Consider the following 24,180-nt stretch of genomic DNA (forward strand, 5'->3'; position numbering starts at 1 on the left):
CAGTCTTGGATAGAGTATCTTGAAGTTAACTCCATTGATCCTCTTTCCAGCTGCAGTGGAAGAGTGTCTATGCAGAACCAACCTCTGCTAGGATACTACAGGGAAAATAATACTCTTATTGCATGCAGATTGCTGAACATGAGAGAAACAGCTGACCAAACATGTCATCATAAAAAAGTTCTTTGGAACACTTTTTTGTCAAAATTTGAAGGAAAATGTAATCAATATTGTAGGAGTTCCCCTGAGATTAGCTCAGTTTGTCAGAGCATGGTGCTAATAACATCAAGGTTGCAGGCCAAGCTCCATAAGGGCCATTCACTTAGGAGCTGGACTTCATTATCCTTTACCCTTGTGGGTCCCTTCTAACACAGAATATTCTGTGCTCCTATCTGGAGTAGCCCTGTGTAGAATATGCTGATATACTGACCAATGCTTGTTATCAGAAAACAGTCTGTGTGATGACCTCTAACCCCTGAGGCTGCATGGTCCATAAGAAACCTTGGCACACACTCCCTGCCGTGGGGACTTTCGATGGCTGGGACATGGAACCAGCACTGAGCTCTGGATTCCACCCAGACTGTCATATTTAATCACAGAGTCAATCACTGAATATTCTGAGTTGGAAGGGACCCACAAGGACCATCAAGTCCAACTCTTAGATGAATGGCCCATACAGGGAGATTCACCACACCCCCTCAGAAAACAAAAAAAAAGTGGAAATAGAAATGCAATCATCACTCCTATCATGCTGTAAACAATTCATTCTCTTCTTCACTCTCCCCACAAACATGTGAAATAGCTGGGAGAACCAGCCTGTGCCCCACAAGACAGCACTGGCAGCCAAAAACACAAAGTACCTGCTCACATCTCCTGCCTGGAAAAGCCCAAAACTGACAAAGACTGACCTCATTCCAGGTCTGCAGGGGAGTTTCACAATTAACAAATACTTGGCAACTAACAAGAAGATCACTTGTTTTAAAAGTCTAGACAGTCTCAAATTGTACTACCAAAGGATCTTCAAGCCACTCATGCTCATAGAAGACAACTATTCTAATTTCTTAACAAACATCTGTAAACAGCAAAATGGGGAGAATGGCAAGATAGGAATGGATGAACTCATAGTCACAGGATGTTTGCAAAATTAGGGAAGAAAATGATCACATTTAAAAAAATCTTCTGAGTTTCATAAAGCTATAGCACCTGTAATCCAAAAACCCATAATCTAACTACAAACTATCTAAATTAAGAAAAACAGCCTAGTAGAAATTGTCAGGGCCAGTGGTTAAAGACAGCCCAGTTTTTTTTGACTGCATGACCTTACACAAATCACCTAATCGCAGTGTGCTTAATTTTCCTCTTTCTGGAGAGAGGAATACTAATCATTTCTACCTTTGTAAAATGCTTTGAATACTGTCAGCAAATGGGCTGACAAAATATTCAGAGTAATGATGACTGGTTTAAAATCTATGTTCTTTAAATGTAATACAATGTGAAGACTATGCTGTATTTTAAAATACATTCTAAAATTGCTTTTCTTTGGTAATCTACCTTTTTTAACAGCATAAACAGGAAAAGGTGTTCTTTAAATTCTCAAATATTCAGTGTAGCAAATTTATTTTAGGAAGTTAAATTGAATTCACATTATTAACACTTCTACAATGTTTTCTTGACAAACTATAAATGTCCCTCCTTTTAGCACAAAATGATTCAGCCATTACCAAAAATGACACTTCACTGTGAATGTCAAAGGGAAAAAGAATATTGAAACAGACTATGACCAGTGCACAAAGCCCCCCAGAACATGGCTAATGATGTCTTATTTTCCCGTCATCTTTCTACTTCCCTGCTACAATGAAACAGCTGCTATAACTACACTGCCTGCATTGAATAAAATGTCAGAAAATGCTAACTCTGCTGTGAGCATTCCCAATATTCTGATAGAGGTGTGACTACAGTTATCACAACGAGTTTCAAGCCAGTGTTGTCAGGGTTTCTCTGCCCCTGCATTTCTTTAACCTACAAAAGAATAAAACATATTTTTTTTTCTCTCATGCAAACTACTGGTTTCTTAGCATCCATGGCTTTAAAAGTATGCTTGCCTGAAATTGCTTACTTATTTAGAAACAAGCTATAATGACAAAGACTTTAAAAGTACAATAAATATTAGGCATCAAGGTTACCAGTTTTTAAGGCCTGTCTCTCATGCAATGCATGCTCCAGGCACAGAGCATCTATTGAAAAGACAAACTGAAGGGATGTTGAAGATTAGCGAGCATCTGGATGATTTAACCCACTTATTTCTAGATACCTTTTTATCATTGGCAAGCATCTCCTACCTTCAAAACTCCCAGAAGGTACTCTGTCTAGAAAACAGGATTGGATGGGCTCTCCCGGGTTTCAATTACATCCAGATGCCAGAAGTGCCTTCTGAGGACAAGGTAGTAAAATTTTAGATTAAGTGATTTCATGTCAAACATAAGGGTGCCAAAACCTGGATGGAGTTTGAATTGTGTGTGAAACTGTGAACCTTTTAAAATTAATGGCAAAATTCTTGACTTCAGTGTAGTCAAAATACTACCCAAGTGAGGCAAGAGGACCACTGCCTCCTGGGTGACAGCAGTTTATGTATTGTGTGATCCTCACTAGTCTTTGCACCTCTGAGTGTCTCAACCTCTCCATGGTAAAATGGAGACAGTAGTGTCTACTCACAACTTTAACAAATGATGAGAATAAGCAAATGAAAACAGTGCTGAATGCTGCAACTGGAATCCTGGAAGTCTAGTGTCTACAAATTCATGCTGGGAAATTTAAAATTATTTTTAACACAGAAAGAAAGAGTCATCTCAAAGTAAGACATTGAAGGGCTATCTCCTGAATTCCCTGGGGAGGTCAGAAACAAGGCAAAGCCTCTGACAAGTGGGCAAACGAAGTTAATTTAAACCTGTTTTATGCTTCTTCTGGTGATTTCATGTTCTTTCTTCTCCAAGTTCAGGACAGTGCATTGTGTCAAAGGACATGAAATGAAGAAACATTGAAGCAATGCAGCACATGAGCCTCAGAGTCCAGCTTCCCTATCTAGCCCTCTTTCTTCTTCCTGTCACCTTTTTCAGAAATAATTTTTTGCTAAAAATAAAACAGAGAAGGAATAACCTAACAATATCCAGTGCAACACCGTCTGGCGTCCTACTTCTCAGGAGATTTTTATTGATCTATAGTGATGTTTTCCACCTACATGGAATATATTTCCTAAAAAGGTAAATGGTTGTTTCTGCAGAATATGAAAATAAACAGAGGAAAGAAATCCCAAATTGATGGCTTGATCAGAACACATTTTACAGACGCAGAGACATTCTTCTTTCAGCCAGGTACTTCTCTACTTCAATGGTTTTAAGTCTTCTGTCATAAACATAAAAAACACCCCATCAAGCTCTGGTTTAATTTACATGTTTGTGTATCAGTGGAAAGATGCGCATTCTGCTCTTGACAAACATCCACAAAACAACCTTCTTATCTTTCTTAAAACTTCTATTTCCCTTGATGTCTACAAAAAGCTTGTCAAAGTGGTGGGTGTGGGTGTTGATGTGCTGAACCATGCTACCTACCCTATCTAATCCAAGTTTCTCAAGCTGTGTAGGATAAGGGCTTTTTTTTTCATTTTATGGTAAAATCCAATTGTGATCTCACACATTTAACTAGCATGAAAAGAAACTGTAACAGCTGTATTAGTTAATCAGTTCATTCAGTGCTCTTTAGAGCGTCAGTAATTGCATTGATTAAGAATATATAAAGGCATTTGGAATCAAATTATCGATCTGAGCAAGACAGATCAATATGCTGTTTTTCACATTAATTCCATAGTGCATTGGGAATAATCACTAAATAAAATACCAATGTTGACTAAATGTGCATCTGTGTGAACAGTAGCTATGCTCTGATTAAATGGCAGAAGAGTAATACTTTTAATTCCTGTCAATTACAATAAGATAGTATTTTAATTGGAAAATAGTAAATATTTCATATTTGCAAATTTGCTTCTTCTCTAACATTCTACAGAGTTTGCTGCTGCCTATCTTGCTACTATATAAACCAGGCCAGTTCACATTTTTTCTTATTTTGATTTTAGCTCATCTTCCCTGATTAACTAGTGAGGGACAGACACTTCTAAACATACTCTGTGAATGCTTCTGTTGCTAAATGAATCTTTATAGCAACGTGAGAAAAACTGGCTCCACAAATGCACACAGGACACTGCAGTAATTAACCCAAAATGGGTAAGGAGAGGCAAAATTACTCTACCTGACATTTTCCCCAGCTAACCACATCTCTTTACATCCCAATTCACCACAGCATGTTTCTGAAAGAGATGACCTCTTTTTACCTCTCTCAGTATGTAGCCCAAGCTGTGTAAATTCTGTGATGTCTGGCTTTTAGAGATATCACAGACCAGCCCCATCCTTGTGAAAAGAAAGAGCACCTATTGTATGTATTTTGTAATTTACCCCCTTTTTCACATTTCTCTTCAATCTTGGCATTGATTTTCATTTTATTGCTAAAAGTATTGTTTTGTCCAGCTGAAATTCTGTTCCTGCCATCTGTCAACAACTCACCCCCTTTCTAAATATAATCTCAAAATCTTATTTGGTTTGACTCTTTAGTGACTCTTAGTGGATTGTGTAAAGGATAACTGTTGCACCACATTAAGCAAATCACGAAAATGAAAATTCGGAGTGAAAATGCTGTTCTAGAGAAATTTACTTATTGTAATCCAAATCAGTTTGCCCAGAAACACTGAATGTACACAGAGTATTCCCAGCTAACTTGTGTTTAAAAAACTCCAGGATTTCTGTAATAAGGTAGGAATCTTCAGCTTCTCCATGACAGTTGGATAGGAGACTGTCTTGGGGAATGGGAAAGGCATCCTGCCCTGAGGAACTTCTGTCATACTGAAGGCCAATATTATTGCAGATTGTCCAGTGCCTGTACTGCCATAAGGTCACTTTCCACGCAGAAATCCAGGTTCTCTATCCCAAACCACACCACAGCAGAAAAGGACAAAACAAAATAGACAGCATTTCAAGAACACTGACTGGAACACTGAAGTAACTGAATACAGTAAGGACAATTCAGGAGTTCTAGCTAGGTAGCCCCTGGTTTCCTCTTCCCCAGTTTGGACCAGTACACCAGGACGACAGGACTGCTGTGGTCGTGGCTATATATTTACAGCACAAGGAAGGCCAGAAACTTTACTGTCAGAGTTTTGTCAACACAGGTTTTCCAACATCATCCTGGTATGCACAGCAGCGAACAGTGACACTGAGCAGAATCTGAACTAAATCAGGGGAAACAAAAGGGAAGGGGGGTTGTCAGGCTCCTTTACCTTGTGGATCCCTACAGTTTTATCAGACAAGATAAGGAACCTTGTTCAGTCAGTGACAATAGGCACTTCTCAGGTTTGTTGCTCAGTGTCATTTGGAACAGCAGCCTGCAGACTACAAATTGAAAATCCCTAATCTAGACTAGCTCTGAACACAATTAAGACAAGTCGAGAGGACATAGGGAGAGGGGAACAAATATTTGCCTGTCTCCATATGTACTGCAGAAGTAACAGGAATACATTATACAAATCTGTATTTATACACAGGAGACTGAAATCACAGAGATTCCTTTACAATTTAGCAGTGAAGGGCAAGAGAGCTGCAAGCTGGCCTGACAAAGCAATTCCCTGCCAATTCTCCCTCTGCTTCCTGTGCAGTTGTTGTAGGCAGATATGCTGGCTCTGGGGCAGGAGAGAGTGTCAGTCCACTGCTGTCGGACTCAGCAGAGCTTTGTGCTGACATTGGATGTTTACAGCTGCAGATAGATCACAGCATTCTCAAAGAGGACCACTGTGGTTCATTGCTTCCTTGAATCCCACACCCAGGCCCTATCCTGTAGATTGTGCTGGCCCTGGCCAGGAAGCTCATTTTCATCCAAAAATGAAGAAAATTAAGTCCAGAAAAAAGGTTTATGTGTTTCTGACAGATCTGCTCCCTTACCACAGGCTAGCAGGAGCATCACTGTTATGGAAGAGAGGCCACACACAGCTGGGCGTTGACAGAAGAGACACAGGACAGGGTACACAGCAGAGGAAAAGCCCTGCAACCCTGGTGCAAGTCACTGGAAGCTGCTGTGGGAGGGCAGCCATAGAGCCATGGCTCTTCCTGGCCCCAAATGTGCTTTGCTCTGGTAGCTGATGATCCCACCATCCTCCCACTGCACAGAAGCTCTCTCCTACTTCTGGAGCCACTGCTCAGGAGGGTCCAAGGTGGGCTGGGTCAGAAAATAGTTTGGGAGAAAAGTAACCACCTGAGTCATTCTGCAAAAGGCTACAAGGAAAGAATGGTATGAGAGAAGAAAAGGTGTTCCTTTAGGCTCCTCAGGTTCTTAAATTTGAAGTCAGTTACTATAAAGAGTGAGGACGGACAGAGCAGTACTGCAGGTTTATAAAGACATAATTCTAACTCTCCTGCTAAGGTACTGGCTTTTTCTCCATCCAGTTCATATTTAAGGTTATTAAACAAATTGGTTATAAATAATTTCATTTGCTAAGATGAAAACAAGTGTGTCTGAGTAATCCTAATTAAAAGCAGTGTATCAGTCTGTATTGGAAATAAGCTGGGGGGGGTTAAAATTTTATTTTGGAGCCTAAATTAAGTATTATTTTAATTTCTTTCCTATTCAACTCAGCTGTATGTATTTGTATCTCCTCACTAACTGCTATCTTTAATATTAAGACAGCTGCATCACTGCTGATAAAGTACACAAAGATCAAACACGTTCACAGTCTTGTGCCAAGCCTTCTTTCAGAAGGGAATTCACAAAGAGAATAAATAATGAAAGTCATAAATCATAAATACCTCAACAGCACTTTATCCTTAACATCACGGGTGCTAAGAGTCCCAATTACATTTTCAGCTCTGCTGCAGAGATCTGACATTTTTGCCTCTGCAATTCTGACTTGGAATGGCTCTCAATGAGCCCCACAAACTGGACACTTGTGGTGCTATTTGTGTGCAGCCAGCACAACAGGCTTCTGCTCTTGACTAGCTAACACAAGAAAAAGAACAAAATCATTGGACAGCTTTTTCCCACTATTTATTAACCTCTCAAATTTTTGTCATCCATACACAAGAAAAAAAGATGCTGTTAAATGATCAGATCAGACACATTGATTACTTCTTACCGGCTCAGAACTATAATTGACTTTGTGGAATACCAATTTCCAGCATGCATTGCAGGACAGGCAGTCAAAATGCTCTGTGAGAGACAATATGAGTGACTAGAAAGAATCTGATTTTAAGATCCCTGATCCAATTTTTCTGCCAAACTTGAGAAAATAATTACAAGATTCAAAAAATTCCTTTTGCTGTTTCAAATATAAGTGCCAAATGTGTTACTTGTATACGCTTGACTTGTCTGAAGACATGAACCTTGAAAGGGACTATCTTTTTTCTCAGTATAATTACCCACTCTTCCTGCCTTTCAACTGCAAGAGATAAATGGAGTATATGTGCATGTTTTTTAGGGGTTGGGACAGAATCTCAAAGAAAACACAGTCAAGAAGCAAGAGTCATCAAATGTGACTCCACAATACATATTCTCAGACTGTCCTTGCCAGCACTGGCAGAGAAGGTAGTAGTTCTCAGACAAGTGGAACTGAGAGTGAAGCTCCTGTGGAAAGATGGTCCCACACCTAATTCACAATAATGAGTACTTTAAAAATTTTAGTATTTTCTAGGAATTTATGTTATTTTTTCCATTATTTAGGTTATTTATATAAACTACAATAGCAACACTCATTCAGCTAGGCAAGAGAAATCTGAAAGTAAAAATGTCTCTTTAGCCAAACTGCACTCCCTGTGCTACCTCAAGCACCTCCATAACCCTTTTGTGAGGTTAGTCAGATGGGTTAGTACTTAATTACACTGATACACTGAAAGAGGTCAGCAGTGTGAGTTAGATCCCCTCCAAAAGACAATTTTAACAAAGAAACATATATCACTTAGTTTTGCATATTTCTATTGATTTCTGAACATCTTCCTTCCACTTCCAACCCAGCCTTTTAGGATTATCACACCAAGGACTGATCACAATAAGCTCCTATAAGAAAACTCATTAGAAACATATGAACAACCATGAATCTCATGCCTTATGATGTACAAAGTAAACCAGCATACTTCTGTCTGACAGTCACTCTATTTTTTCTGTGACTGATAGCTCTTTGTAGCAGAGGACTCCATCCCTGCTTTGACTCAAAGCACCCAAAACAAGCAAGAATTTCAAGGCTTTGGAGTGCAGACAAACTGCAATAAAGTCTGAATAAAAATAAGAATAAAAATGAATGACAACGTAAGTGGAGCATCAAAATGACAATGATGACACTTTAAGGGGACCCTTAATTAGAAAATATACTGTGGAGATCACATATATTAATATTCAGATGTAAAAATAATGAAACTAAAAACTCATACAGGTTAGCTCAAACACTGACTTGAGTACATGGATTATTCTGCTGGTAACAGAGGAAGTCTCTCTTTTTCCCATACTGCTCATTTTTCAGCTTTTCACTCCTCCCTTATGATAAAACCCACACTACCCTGACTTGGATCTAGCAGGTAGTTTCACTGACTCAGGAAGTCCCTGCAGCTCTCAAAGCAGGATACAACTGCAGACACACTTTTCCAAGCTCAGTGTTCCATTCCTGAATCAAGGGCAGTAGCTGCTTCTGCAATGTTTTACAGCTGTGACAGAAAAAGGAAGCTTCCTCTTTAGGTGCTGACAACTCAACTATGTTATTGGACACTAGTCAATATTGGACACTATTTTTCCCATTATTCATCTTCTTCCAAGAGATATATGTGGCAATTGTTTATATTTTAAGACTGAAACACACCTACATATATTTAGTATTCTGACATCACTGCTTCTAGAAAACAAGGATAAAATTTAAAATAGAGTATTCCTTTAGGTCCTTTAGCTTGAAAAATTCTGCCCTTGTTTCCAAAGTTTAATTAATCTACCAAGAGACGTTTTGCCTCCATCTCTTATCACTCCCACTATCATCATAGGCACCTCTATTTATTGTTAGAACCACCACAATGAAAACTCCTCAATGAAAGAAACAGACAGAAAGACCATAATTTTTTCATCCAAATTCATGAAAGGGCTTCAGAAATCTTTGAAATTAATTAAGTATGGACTGAAGAGAATTAAGTTATCTTGTAATGTACACAGGTAAATACACAGCAATCTGGACTAAGGAATCTCTTTCTCCACAGTGCCATGCTACTTGTTCCTGTATAGTCCTAGATCAAATGACAGCCACTCCCCACATCTCCAGGTTTCATATTGGGGCTGCTCTGGCTAGTTCTGTATTGGTCTGCTCAATCTTCTGCACAGCAGAAGAAACAATTTTGAGTAGCAATTGCCATTAGAACCTCCAGAATTCAGGGTATATAATGAAACCATGAACCACAGATATTTCACAGATTATCCAGGGAGCTGATCAGTGTAAAAGAAGATGGGGTGTTGCAAGCTTTCCTTTGAGGTATTGCTATACACAAAGACATTCAGAAGGGAAGTCTACAGCTTTATACATCTACTTGGCTGAAACTGGATATACCCAACCTTCCCTGGCAGTCCTGCAACAATTTAGTTTATGCAAAGTCTACTTAGGAAAGTCATCAGACTTACTGACAATTTTGTTTACATTAAAGAGCTCTGCTGACATATAAAGACCTTCACATTTTTTATTATGAAGTTCCTCACTAACATATGAAAAACGTATTTTTCACAGACTCCTACTCATCTCAAACTCCTGTCTTTATATTTCCCCTGCCATAAGCTGTCATCGTGTGACTCATTGCCAGGGTCTATATGCAGAGCCTCTGCACTAGCCAAATTTTTACAGGCTGTGATAATAATTGAACCCTAAGCACTTTCACCTAGAGCAAAATGAAGAACTGGAACAGACCACTAGGCAAATTACTTTCATGTATGTGAAACTGGTGCCAAAGTATCAGAGTAGCCCCTAAAATTAATGGCTACAGTTAGGACTGCAGAAGGACATTATTTAGAAATATTTCCATGTAGTACTTTCATGCAATCACTTCAAAAACAGAAAACAAAGGGGAATTATTTTTGAATCCTATGCAAATATTGTATAGGAGAACTGGCCAGTGCAGAACCCAAGTGAGAACAGAAATTAATGCAGATGTATCACAGGGTAGCTACATAAGCCCTCCACACAGAAAGTCACCCTTTAACACAGTTTTCATGTGTATGTTGGAGATGATACAACTTTCAAAAAAACACCTTGCAATTGCAATTTGATAGAACACTGCCCACGTTCCTCCTCTCTCTCTCTCTCTTTTGGCTCACAATTTCATGAGCATGTGAAACATTTCCCTTAGAATTCTACTAATGCTCTATCAAAGTCCACATTTGGCAATACACTGAATATCTTAATAGGCTTTCCCTTTGACAATGGTCATCCAGGAAAATTAAACTGAAATATAGGGAAATCCGAATAAAATGACTGTGTTTATTGCTAGGCAATGTTGAAATCACAATACTTTAAGGATTAACTCTTGATTATGCCCTTCTCTGTCCACTTTTAGATCTTTACAATACAATTGTGTTACATGCATTTAGAGTTGATAAAAAGGAAAATACTATTTTCACAATCACCCCAATTATTTAAGTACATAAGAATCAACATGGTACTTGTATCTTATTGAAAATCCAGTAAATGAATCTATATTTTACCACATCAAATTAGCTAGGAAAGAAGATAGATGAAAAGGTGACTTTCACGGAAGTATTGTAGCACAATCTATAAGAGCTTTGGCATACAAAATACCTTAAAATAAATCACTTCCAATAAGCTTCCAGTCTAGAGGATTTGGAGACATTTCATGAAAAACATAAAGGGGATTTTTCAACCTGTAAGCTTCACAAACTCAACCCATGTGTTTTTCAGATATTACTTCGTACACAAGGGGGAGCTCCTGCAACTCTATATCACAATAAAAACCTGAAGACAATATAGGGAACATAAAGGAAATACAGCAGGAAAGATTTCAGAAAAGAATACATATTCTTCACCCAATAACAAGAATTACTGCATGCATTTGCACAACTTAATCTGCTTTACTCTTCTGTGTTCAGCATGGATGTACAAAGGAGATGAAAAGCATTTTCCCCCTTAAAGGATGTATGCTCTCAATGGAGAAGGAGCACACTTATGTATGTTTTAAACAGTCCCTGAGGTGAAGCTGTACAAAAAGAAAGGTAGCATGGTTTCTGAGGTAAAGTATTGTTTTAAAGTAGTGTGTCACAGCAAAAAGGTATGTGAACAGATAAAGTCTGTACCATAACAAACACAGAAGAGGATTTAATTAACACTGCTCAGTCAGCCCCTATTCTTGAAATACTCTGCTTTTGAGCACTTATTTTTTTAGCCTTCCTTTCAAGCAGAATTTTGTGTGGCATCTTAAGGATGTGGGGATTCTTTCAGCAAACTGCAATATGAAGATTCCATTATGGAAAAGAATATAAAATTTCATCTTAGATCATTAGCAATTTTTTTACTCTCTACTAGTTGAATAAATAACTTACAAATCATAAATTTCTCTTCTTTCTGTGTATAACTTCTAATTATAATTATCTGTGTATAATTTCAGGCATCCATAATTTGCAAAGGAGTTTAAGACATTTGCTGATAGGAAAAAATAGCATTCAGCACCACACTCAACAAGAGAGTGGAGATTCATGCTGTCAGTGGGGCTGTGTCCTCTGTTCTTACCCACATTAATTCCTTTGTCTCCACAACTCTTTCCTCTAGTACCCTCTTATTTCAAACTATCTTATATCTCCAGAGCAGATGGGCCATTTCTTGTTCCTACCTGGGTACCAGTAAAGGGTCTAAAGGAACAGGGGAGACAGCTCTGGCTTTCAATCAGTGTCTGACTTTGTAACACTCAAAATACTGCTCTAGCAACTAAAAGAAGCCCTTGAGAGAAACCCCACATGGTTAGGCACTGAGACAGGAAAGCCCAAGCAACCCAGCAGCAAACACAAGTGTGGGAATTCTGCACATAAAATGCCCACAGCCTGAGTGCACAAGTTTGGAGTGAAACTGCACCAAGCCTCAAAAGTCAAGCTTCTAGTCCAAAGGACAGGATTCCCAGTGGGTAACTGGAAAAAGCTATTTAGTATGTGCTGTGTATTTTCCTCCAGCTCAATGTCAGACAGGTTTGATCCATTTCAATTTAAAAATCAGCCAGGAGCACACTCTCAGCATGGTGAATTCAGCATAAACAGTGATAAAGTGGCCAAATTGTAAGAAGAGAGCCCTGTAGTGGGAAGCATCATGCAACCCTGCTGCCAGCTCTGCTGGTGATGTATGGAACCAGGACCACTAACTATTCTGTCTGCATGCTGGAACCCGGCCTCCCTGCGTTCTAAGTACTCTTCTGACTCTTTTCCAAAAACATATTTGAAATTATTATTGATTTTGTAATTTTTTTCTTTAGGGTTACATTCATCTCACATATGCAACTCTACCCCATGGGAATTTTGAAAAACTAGAGTGAGAGAGCCCAGTGTACAGATACTAGTCTGTCCTAGTTAAAAAGACTGATGCTCTGTCATTTTCCCTTATGTAAGACAGCATTAAATTGACTTTGTTTCCATTCCCCAAAATATAACTGGGGACAGTAATATACTCCCTCTCAGTATTTTATGCTCAATTTAACTGCTATATTGCATTAAATGATGTGCAATAATGTAACCCCAAATGCAAATGAACTCACATTTGGTAAAAAGAATCTCTTTGTTGCTTTCTCCTAATAGAATTTTTTTTTTGTAGATTTTAATGAACTAGAAAAACCAAACATCCCCATATGGTGAGAAAATTCCAAAGCATGTATTAAAAGAAAAATCTTATGTTACTCATCAAACACTAATAGATATGACAGGAGAAAAAAATTAAGCTATGAAGATGAAACTCAAATAATTAGCAATTACGGAAAAACATCTATTAGAGTACTTGTAAAAGACTCACCACAGGCTAAAAAAGAAAAACATGCATTTCATATTTCCAGAGTGGAATACATTAAATTTCATCTGAAGCAAATTATTTACAGTTATAAATTTTCCTGGAAAATGAAAACAACACATACACACTTTGAAATAAATGCATCATGATCGGAAGTACTGAAGATGTTATCTCTTTCTGCCTAAGAGTGTAATGTCTTCTTACCACATGAGCGATTTTGAGGAACTTTCTCTGGATGTCAGAACGTTCCTCACTCAGTCTTTTTCTGGACACTACAGAGTAGTCTGCAGACCTCTCTGAGCTGTACTTGCTGCCTGCCTCACAGGTATCATTCTGGCCATCTAAAGCAGTCTAAAGATGTCCTGAAAACATTTCTCTTTCCCTGGATGAATGCCCTTCCCTGATGCACTAGCCATTTTGGGAGTCATTCATCATCCTAAAAATAAGCAAAATATGTCACATCTAGAAATACAGCACTGCTTTCCAGTATCTTGATTTTTTGTTTTGAAAAGCTGGCAACAACTCTGGGAATTTGGCCCTGGAATTCTAGTAACTCCCTGATGTTTCACCAGACTGCAGGGCATGAAGGGCGACAGACATTTTGTATAAGCACTGTAACAGTTGCACAGCTTAAAACTGCAGGAGTGAGGTTTGCATACAGTAAACAAAATACTCGCATATTTACCTCTGCTGCATTTACCTTTCACTGAACATGATTAAAGAGAGCTGCGGTCATATGGAGAAAACAAAGAACTAGAATTCATGGACCGTTTCTATGCTGTGTAACTTCTGCCACATTTGCTATGGGATTGTCTGAGTGCCTCCAGGATGAAACAAGGTGACAAGTATTTGTCACGTATTTACTCACTCAGCTTCTCTCCAGGGAAATGTGTACCGTGTGGGAGGGAGAAGGATGTCTGTTTTATACAAGGCTTGGAAAGGAAGATAATATGGCTTGCAAAGGACTTTGTTCTTCTAAAAGTCACTGAGCAGTTTGAGCCTGCCCTAGCCAAGCTTCGTCTCCTACCCAAGAAATGATTTTGTACAGGAAGAGTCCTGTTGTGCTAGAAAAGTCCAGCTATTGGCAAAGGTATCAGTTATTAAACTTTGCTCAGTTTCTAAAATACTTTGTACCTGGAAGTGTTTACCACCCTTAGCTGAGCATCACTTCCTATTACTGGAGGGATATTACCTTCTAGGGGAGACAGATGTTCTTTACCTTTTTACCTTTACCTGTTACTTCTATCTGCTTCAGAAAACACACAAACATCTTTTAGTTTGAATTCTGCACCTGGTGCTTTCCTTGAGAAATCCAGCAAGACCCCTGACCTGACTTAACTCCAAGTGTATACCACTGAAATGCCAAAAACCTAAAGAAGCACTTAGACATAATTCATAACTGTTACATAAAATTCTTACAGAATCCAAGGTGCTAAGTATCTAAGAACAATTACTCAGTGCATTGAAAAATATTTATGTTCCTGCAGGATAAGGTTGTGTCCAGAAGTAGTATAGGTAGTGAATAAGGCTCTAGGAAAAGGAACTGCATACTGTTAGATGTATACATTAAATAAAAGCTAAATGTGACAATTAAAAAGGTCAGTACTCTTGAGGAAGCAAGACAGACAGACAGGGAGAGGTGGAAGTAGTTATTTTTGCATTAAGGAAACACACTAAAATACTCCTTGTCTTCATCTGCTGTCAAGAGATGCTTTTTGTGCAACAAGAATACCTTTAACCTTTTAAAAACATCACACAAATGCATCCAATTAAACTCCCATGTCTAGAAAGAAGGCATCCAAGCATCTGTTTATTACTGCAACTTTTCTCCTACTGCCATACAGAAAATCTAGAAGTTATCAATCTTTACAGCAATGCCTGACACTATTTCTTCCCACTATTAATCTATATATATACTCTAACCCACTACTGAAACTGGCACAGAAATATTCATGAGTTCTTTCATGTGGGTCCTCATCTGGAGAGGCTGAAGGCACAGAACTATTTTACAAAGGAGAGCTGGGATGTAAAGCTGCTCTCTGAACGTAGGAGAAAATTCACCCTGAGCAAAGGGCCAGAACAATGCCTATGCATCAGTTCAGACTCAGGTACACCTTAAAATAGGATTTAATAATAAATTTTATGATCCACTGGTTATCCACTGGTCTTGTCATAGTGCTGCTTTTTCTTCTTATCCTCAACACTTTTCCAACAAAGACCAAGAAATGAGACTGTAACACAAACTTCACTAGCAGTACACTTTGTAATAATCCTGAACCAGGTGCTTTCTTCAATTAAATGATACAACATCTAATAATTTGTACAGTGTACTCAAATGCATCAACCACATGCTGGCATTTGCACTCAGCTATTTCCAATTGAATGCTGAATTTTTTTACATTTTTGATAACCAAATTCCTCCCCCTCCAACAAAAAAAAAGGGGGGGGCAAAACTGTGAGTGATTTACCTTATTACAATTTTTAGAAACTTGACAAAGAGCACTGTTTGACATACTGTCTTTATCTGGCATTCCTAAAAAAAGAATACAGAAAATAAATACTGTACATTCTTTGAGTGACAGTCAAAATACTTATTAGTAGAACAGCAAATTTGAGGGTTCAATACTTTGATAACATACACATTAATCTGCAATTTTTAAAGAGCAAAACATTTATTCAGAAAAAGGTTTCCTCTAGTGAACAAAAAAAAGACAAAAAGCTAACTTGGGTCAATATTTTAAAGAGCTTGTTAAGCACAGTTCTTTTTCAAAATTTAGTATGAAGCATGTATACATACAGGAATTATTTATACTTTTTCAATTAACATTATCTGTGTCTCAGTACCTGAAAGTCTAATGTGACATTGACTTTGCATTAATCAGCATTGCTATGCTGTTCTATACTATTATCCTGCAAAGAAAACATATTGGACATCTAACACAGGAGACAAAATTTGCAGATGCAATTTCTAGCCATCAGATATTGTCCTGCCTGGCATCCAGAGAATCCCTGGTAAATAAATATGAGTGCTTTGATTTACATAAGTGATGAATTCCAAAAGCTGCCCGTGGATTCATGTCTACAGCACTATGCCACAGCTTGACAGGTTCTCATGAGGCAGAGACATACCCAAAATTATTTAGCTATGTAACAGATTAGAGAGCAGCATGTTTACTGCAAGCTCAAACACTAACCTAGATTCTCCAGCAAGTTGTGTAGCCCATCCTAATTTAAAAAATTGAGACAGTTTGTTATATTTATTTTACTAGCAGGACTCATGGCCATGTTCCATGGTTCACGTGACACAAGCAGTAAAATGCTACATGACATCATGTTTTAATCAACAGGCCTGGGTCATAGTGCAGATTTTGGTCCAGCCCTGTGCACACTTGTACACAGCTGGGAATGTAGTTGGGCAAGTTCCGAAGTGTCTTCTACTACATGCAGTATTAATGCAGTTGTAATACCAAACTGAATTAAATTTTTAAAGTTCAATACCCAAACCTGGAGAATCTCCATCTTCCCCTTCATTTCCTTTTCTCATTTGCTGCCCACCACCTCACATCTAATGTCTCGTACTTACTGTCATTGTTGGAGCCAGTTTCCATAACACCATAAGGAGGAGTGAGAAGTCCAGACATATACTGTCGATATTTCTGAAAGACAGCGATGGCACATTCAGTCAGGTACAGATGCATAAAGCCATTCAGGAAATATGTGCTGTTTATTCTTGTGTCTCCTGCCTTGTGCTTCTCACATGCACATGAGATATAAGACAATCAAACATGTCTTTACTCTTAACACTACAAGGTCTGCTTTCTTGACTGGAGTACACACTGCTGTTATTTCAAAGTTGTGCTAAACCAGTTCCCTCTTTCATCTTCCCCAAAGCATGACTTTAAGGTTTCTAATAAATCAATGTTTTACTTAGCTGTGTGATTTCCCACAAAGACTGTTTTAAAGCTCATTTGAAATTACACTACTTATCTGAATCCAAGCTAGAAAGCTACTTTATTATACGAATGGAGACAAGCTAAGTATTCATAAAAATCATGCACACAGAAGTTTTGGTATCAGATTGGAAATATACAGGATGCAGAGAGAAAACTCTAAACATTTAAACCCAAGACACTAAGTTTGGTATTCGGAAACTACAAGGCTATGAAACACACAGACCTCACACCTCATATTATGTATATCCTCATACAAAAACTGTATTAGCAGATGAAATTTTGTAACTGTAAAAATAACATCCCTTATACCACCATAAGCAACGTAATTGTAACTGATGTCAGCACCTGGTATTTTTTCTTCATGCTGATGACATGATCACTAAGGTTCAAAGCTCTAAGGCTTAAGAAACTCACAGAAGCTACAAAAATAACACCAAAGGAAAAATATGTCCTTTTATCAAATACAAATAACTCAATGAATAAGAAACACATTTTTCAAATGTGTTTCAAATCACACTATGTTGCTGTCACGATTAAGGATAAGCAATTATAATTCCCTTTTGGAACTGCCAGAAAACACGCTTGTGCAATAGGGATTCTGATGTTCAGCGTAAATAAAATTCCTCCTACAGTCCTTTGGGTGTGCAGTGAACTCAATGTGAACAATCAACCAGCTTGCTGAAATCCATGAAGATTTCAACTAAACACACATGATAATTGAGACAGTGCAATTTTAGTGCAAGAGTGTAACTTTAAAATTAAAGTTTTATCCTTTGCTCTATGGAGTTATTTGGATGTACTGATTTTTAAAATGTTGCCTGTTGAATTTTAACAATGCTTGAATTATCCTTCATACATTTATTTTTCTTGGAAATGGAAATAAAATTCATTTCTAGCGCTAAAGACTCAATGTCTTGCATTCTAAATAATAACAAAAGCTACAAAGATTACGTTAATCTTAATAATCCAATCCTATTTTTAGACAAGCTATTACATCCTAAAGCTTAGTAACATATTATTTAAATCTCACCCATAATCCAGCTGAATACTCGTAAAAGCAAATCTATGCTATATCCCTGGTCAGTCACACAAAACAAATGCTATTTCATTTGAGGATAAAACTCTCCTATTTTCTTTCTCAAACCATTCAGTTCCCATATTCTGCATCCAGTCCCATGCCTGAACTCAATGAGAGGAAAAATATAAGAAATAATTATTTTCTCAGTTCAACTAGTAAATCACACATATAAACCAAGGGAAAAAGTAATTTTTGTTGGCAAAAAAAACCAACAAACCAAACCAAAACAAACCAAAAGTGTGTCCCAAGGGTTTGAAATAACAATTCAAATACAATTCAAAAACATTTCAAATAGCAGATAAATGTTTTGTTCCACCTCCTACTGAGTTTGGTCTTGAAATGTGATTTATAGATGTAAAATTGGAATGTTTAATTTGGGACAAGATAAAAAAAATTGCATAGGATGTTTTTCTCTTCTTCTTCATCATCATTTAGCTGATATGAATTTCTTTGCTCTATTTTTCCCAAAATAGCATTTTCCCAGAAATACATTACTAGTCCACATTTAAGCCAGTTCTGTAAGGAACTTAAACTGAGGGAAGAGAGTAATTTTTTCTTTTATTTCCTACACCAGGTCCACAGCCATCATACACTGCATGGCATTATTTTTTTCTGATTAATCCTCTAATATTTTCCCTGATTATTCTTCTCATGAGACAAAACATGGAACACAGCATACAATTTCCAAAAGATATGAGGGCCCATCTTCAGAAAAAACCTACAGGCAGAATAAGCCAAAATTAGACACATAACTTTAGAGGAGGCATCTAATCCCATTCAGGCACAACTCATGCTCAGGACACCAAAGTTCCCCAGGAACAAAAGCACAGACTCCTGATACATCACACAGGTTTTTGGTATCACTCCCAAGCATGTCCACTGTCACCTCCTGCATGAGGGTCCCACCCTGCCCTGGCATCAGTCCACTTATGAGTCAGCAAACCCTGTGAGCAGTGCTGCCTGCAAAGGAGCTCAAGCAGCATTACCAGAAGAAGAAATAATTCAAGGCATGCCCTCAGAAAGCTCAGTTGTTCGTACTCCTCCAGGGCACCTCCGCATAAATGAAACTTTCTTCTATATCTGGGTATCTCTGGAGGGAGGGCTGATACAACTGCCTACACATGGTCTCTCATGAGGATATCTCAGTGGGTGTGGGCTGACATGAAAGGTATAATTTATGCCTAAACTTGTGTCACCACATCAGCCAAATTAAATGTCAAGGGAAACTTATTTCAAGGAGTCAGGGAAACACTGTTTGCTGGGAAACCTAAGCATGCAAAGACAGACCTAAGTAATTGCATAAAGATTTGCCAGTATCAGATGGAATAATAAAGTTCCAGGCATGAGATCAGTGAAAGCTGAGATAATGAGACCTATCTTGTTACCATACTGTCTGTAAATGAAAGTAAAATTCAGTAAGTTAAATTATATTCATAGGTTTAAATTATATTCATACTTTAAATCACCCTGAAGATTAACAGACAAGATATTTACAAAAGGCTTTTGAAAATATATTCCACAGGTAGTATGAAGTCTGGAAAGGCTTTCCTTATGAAAGACAGGAACAATTATCAAATCATCATATGCTTGTTTATTACCAGAAGTCTTCAAGTTTTGTAAATACAACATGACAGCAGTTCTTAAAGCTACATTCAATGACCTATTCACTCTGTCTTCAGATTTTTACCAATTTATAAACTCTATCATGCAACATCTTAAATAACAGACAATTCCTACATCTAATCTGACAGCATGAGTAATAAAGACAGTATTTTTTTTTTCCAGTTGCTGACAGCCTCATACCCATGCAGTGGTGAAAATTAACACGTTTTGACCTTTTCAGCCACTGCTATGGCCTAAAGCAAAGAAGACTGCTGACAAGAAACAGTTGGGGAGAGAAGAAAAGGAAGAAACAGAATCACACACTTGCCCTAGTGGGAAGGTGCTCTGAGGGAATGGTTTCTAAGGCCACTTGCTGTCAGGTTTCTCAGTGTGTTTCTTTGCATGCTCAAATTAAGGCTTTATTTGTAGTTAGCTGCAGTTTGTCTCATAGGCTTTCATGAGTACAATAGGTTTTTTTCGACCCAGTGAACATAATTAGGTATATTTTTATATGCTAATGTTTAGAAAGGCAATTAGTATAATTGTGATGCAAGCTATCTCTAAATTCCTGAAAAACACTTCTAGCATACACAAGATATATAAAATATGTCCTTGGTCTTGGTGGCTAGTCTCTTTCTTCTGCTGAAAGTAGTGAAGCGCTAATACCTGTTTACAAACATTCCAGAATAAGCCAGGTACATGCAAAGAATATAGACGAGCCTTTGTTGTCCATGTTCACTGTGTAGCAAAACCACTCTAACAGGAAAGACACAGGACTGATGAAGGGAAGACCCTCTGGGTATAAAGACTTCAATGTAGGTTCTACACCCAAGGGCAGCAGTTCTGCACTTGGCTAATAAGGGCTGTGCAAAAGGACACATGCAGTGATGTAACATTGGGGACACTTTCGTAGGTTCTACACCAAATACTCCCAAATACTCCCCCAAGGGCAGCAGTTCTGCAGTTGGCTAATAAGGGCTGTGCAAAAGGACACATGCAGTGATGTAACATTGGGGACACTTTTGTAGCCCTCAAAAGGTGCTTGGTTCAATCTTTCTTTTTCCTTCTTTCTCCTATATTCACAGTCTCAATCACAGTGTCATTTTTTACCATTTCTACTGCCTCCTTTTCTGCCTACCCCTAACTTTGAACAGAGAGGGTGACAAAGCAAAGCCTGCCTAACTTGCAAACTTGGGAATAACACAAAATAATTAATTTCAGATATAGAAGTCCTAAGCCAAAGATCAAGGTGACCTTTCCATGCATTTTTCAAAACCTTGTGCAATTATTTCATCAAATGCTCTTATTGTGACTACTGCCTGAGGTCTGCAAAACTCCTGTACTAGCTGTCAATACTTCTGCAATGGTTTCTCTTGGGGAATATATGCTGTAGCTTGACAATGTGAGCCAGCTTCTCTGTTTTCTTTTGACAATAAATAATTGATCACTGATGCTCTCAGTACAACTCTATTCTTCCTCTAAGTTGGCAGTGAACCACGTCCCTCACGAGCATTACTCACAAGGGCATGCCACTCCCATGGTGCACTGTTTCCCCTCTTTTCTCCAGAACAATAAGGAGAGAAGCCCCTGAAAGAAAGAACCCATGAAGACTTTTGGTCCTTCTTTTCACTCTTCAAATCAAATGGAGACTGTAAAACCCAGACTTTTGCCTTTAGAGTTCATACTCTGGTCTTGACTGAACTGATGGGTCATCTCAGGTCATCTGCCCGCTATCTGTTGGTGTTGTCCAACAACAAGTACCTAATGTTCTTACAGATTTTCACAAAAAAACCACCCCAGACTGATTATCACACTGATAGTTGTTTTTCATCACAATCTTGTTAAAAAGGGGAAACAAACAGCACCCTTGCTTTTGGCCAATATTATGTGCTGAGGCCCCCAGCAGACACAGCCTAATTCTGAGTTCAGATACTGTCTTCTTAGTATGTTTACAACTTACCAACTGTATTTCTTCTAGCAAGCTCCATCAGAAAATTTCCATACATTTCAAGTCAATGTCACTTAACTGACCATCACAAGAAGGACCTAACTCATGGCTGTTTAATACTAGATAAAAATCATTGTTTGAAGTTGGTGCTTCATTCTAGAACACCAAGTATCCTGACTATTGCTAAATGTCTGTCATTAACAGATTATAAACATTTGCTATCATCAACAGCACAAGTAACTCTAGAACACCAAGTATCCTGACTACTGCTAAATGTCTGTCTTTGTCATTAACAGATTATAAACATTTGCTATCATCAACAGCACAAGTAAGAGAACAGAACTGAGGTATTTCTGCAGGAAAGTACAAAGATGTATTAGGAAAATATAATGCAAAAATAGCAAAAACATTTTATTTTGTGGAAAAATAGAAAATAAGCCATGTGAAGATCTCACCACAACTTACTGAACAGAAACAGATTGTTTTGTATACATCAGTCTATCAAGTCATTAAAATGTGATAGATAAGGTCTGAAATAGCAAAAGTGAAGCACTATTTAGTCATGTTGAGATAAAATAAATACAGGAAATGCCTGTACCAAAATTGCTGAATCCTGATCCCAGAATAGGTACAGTTTATGTAACAGCAGATGAATATGCATATTTTCCATTTATTTACCTATTTACCATCTTCACAATGTTTCTGCACAGTTCTAATCAACTACACTTTATTTTACTCCATCTCTTTATTTTGGAGACATAGACTTTCCTGTCACATTCCCACCTAAATCAATTTATCATGCTTGAAAAGCTCTGTGTGCAGAATTAGCTTTATCACAGCATCCCCTTGATATTTCATCAAGAAGAAAAATGCACCCAACTCTCTGAAATCATGCCAAATAGCAAACTTGGCGACCAGATAGAAAGCCAAAGACAAGACTGCACCACAAAAAATCTCCTCCAAGGAAATTAGAGCATGAGCACTGATTAAGCAAATTACACAGCCTATTCTCCTCCATCTAATTTAAATATAGAAATGCCATCATACAGCTCTCCAATTCTGTCTCCTAGAGAAATCCACTCAGGAAATGCACTTGGGTGGCGACAGGACTTGGCTGGGAGGAGTGGGAACGATTGCTTACACTTAGAAGAAGACAAAAAAAACCAAATTAAGAACAAAGAGTCCATCTGATTCATGTGTTTTATTTTACTTCAGTTGTGTAAACATAGTGTAGATAATGTATTTACAGGAAAAAATACTTAACTGCCTTTAGCATCAAGTTTTTGAAAGTGGCTGAAAAAGAGCTTTATACATTACCATATTTACTTTTTCACTGTGATATCTTTAAAATCAAATGATGATGTCACCAACAGTGCTTCAAACTCAATATAAGATCATAAAATGAAGATGTGCTCTCTTTTCTTCCTCTTCCATTATCATATGTAGGAGAGAAGCATCAAATCACACCTAAGTTGGAATTTGCTGAACAATGCAGTGACAGAACAGAACCTCATTCCTCTTCAAACTGTTCTGCAACACTAAGAATTGTAAACCTGCATCTTTATTAGCAAATCCAGCACATACATCTCAAAAACGAAGAGCAGAACAACTGAGAAAAATGTGCTGTTTTAACACAATTTTTCTTACCACTACAGCCAACCTTTAAACTTATATTAACAGGACTTAGATGAAGCCAAGTCTAGAATCATCTCTCGGGTCATGCACAAGAGGAAGAACAATTTCCTAAAGTTCCAGGTACAAAATACTTCCTCTTACCTTCAGACAGTCACACCTCTTACTTTCACATACACTATAATAATGAGCAGAGAAGCAAAGATGGTTCTTTCAGATGATCTCAGTTTGCAAGACAGGTAACAGGAGACTCACAAATACAGGATGATGCTGGCTTTGTTCAGTTCCTCACCTGGGCAGCTACAGGCTGCCTCCAACTTAGTAAGCTGGAAGTTAGCAAGAACCTCTAAACCAAGTTGCTGTTCCACCCTGAGACTGCCACCTTGAAAATACAGAAGGCCAGATACACATGACCAACATATCTTTGCATGAATGTAACGAAACAGACTTCCTGTCAAGAAATTGATGAGAAACTAGGTGTGTGCTGCTGAGATAGGGAAAAACTGGAAACCTCCTCCTACAGGCTGGGCTCTGACAGTGGGCTGAAGTCACACTCCTCTGTAGTAAAATTCCGTAAGGTCACCGCCAAGGTCTCTGCAGTAGCTAAGTCTTAAAAATAGGTTTTAAGTGCAACTTAAATGACGCATTGGCCTTATGATGACACTGTGCACAGCAGTGGCTTTATTCATGGTTACAGTTTATTTTCTTCCCTCCCATTACATATATTTTTAAACGGAGATTTGAAATAAATAAAGAAAAAGCTGGTGAGCTGATCTGTAACTCTGCTTTTCATATTTATAACCTCTGAACACAGAAGTATGTTAGTCTAGAAATTTGTTTTCATCTGGAAGGAAACTCTGGGTTAAAT

At 38.0% G+C, this 24,180-nt stretch overlaps 1 protein-coding gene across 5 annotated transcripts in view; it reads right to left on the reverse strand.

Moving 5' to 3' along the window:
* The window catches only part of RAPGEF4 (Rap guanine nucleotide exchange factor 4), a 147,870-nt gene that overhangs the window by 62,441 nt on the left and 61,249 nt on the right, over nucleotides 1–24,180 (reverse strand). For all 5 annotated transcript variants that reach the window (XM_039699247.1, XM_039699236.1, XM_039699226.1 and 2 more), the window contains 2 exons: nucleotides 16,683–16,755; nucleotides 15,568–15,632 (listed from right to left, as the gene is read on the reverse strand). In XM_039699247.1, the coding sequence (XP_039555181.1) occupies nucleotides 15,568–15,632; nucleotides 16,683–16,755 (138 nt within the window). The remainder of the gene's footprint in view (nucleotides 1–15,567; nucleotides 15,633–16,682; nucleotides 16,756–24,180) is intronic.

This window comes from Passer montanus, unplaced genomic scaffold (genome assembly GCF_014805655.1).
Source record: "Passer montanus isolate IOZ18808 unplaced genomic scaffold, ASM1480565v1 scaffold1, whole genome shotgun sequence".
NCBI classification, from domain to species: domain Eukaryota; kingdom Metazoa; phylum Chordata; class Aves; order Passeriformes; family Passeridae; genus Passer; species Passer montanus.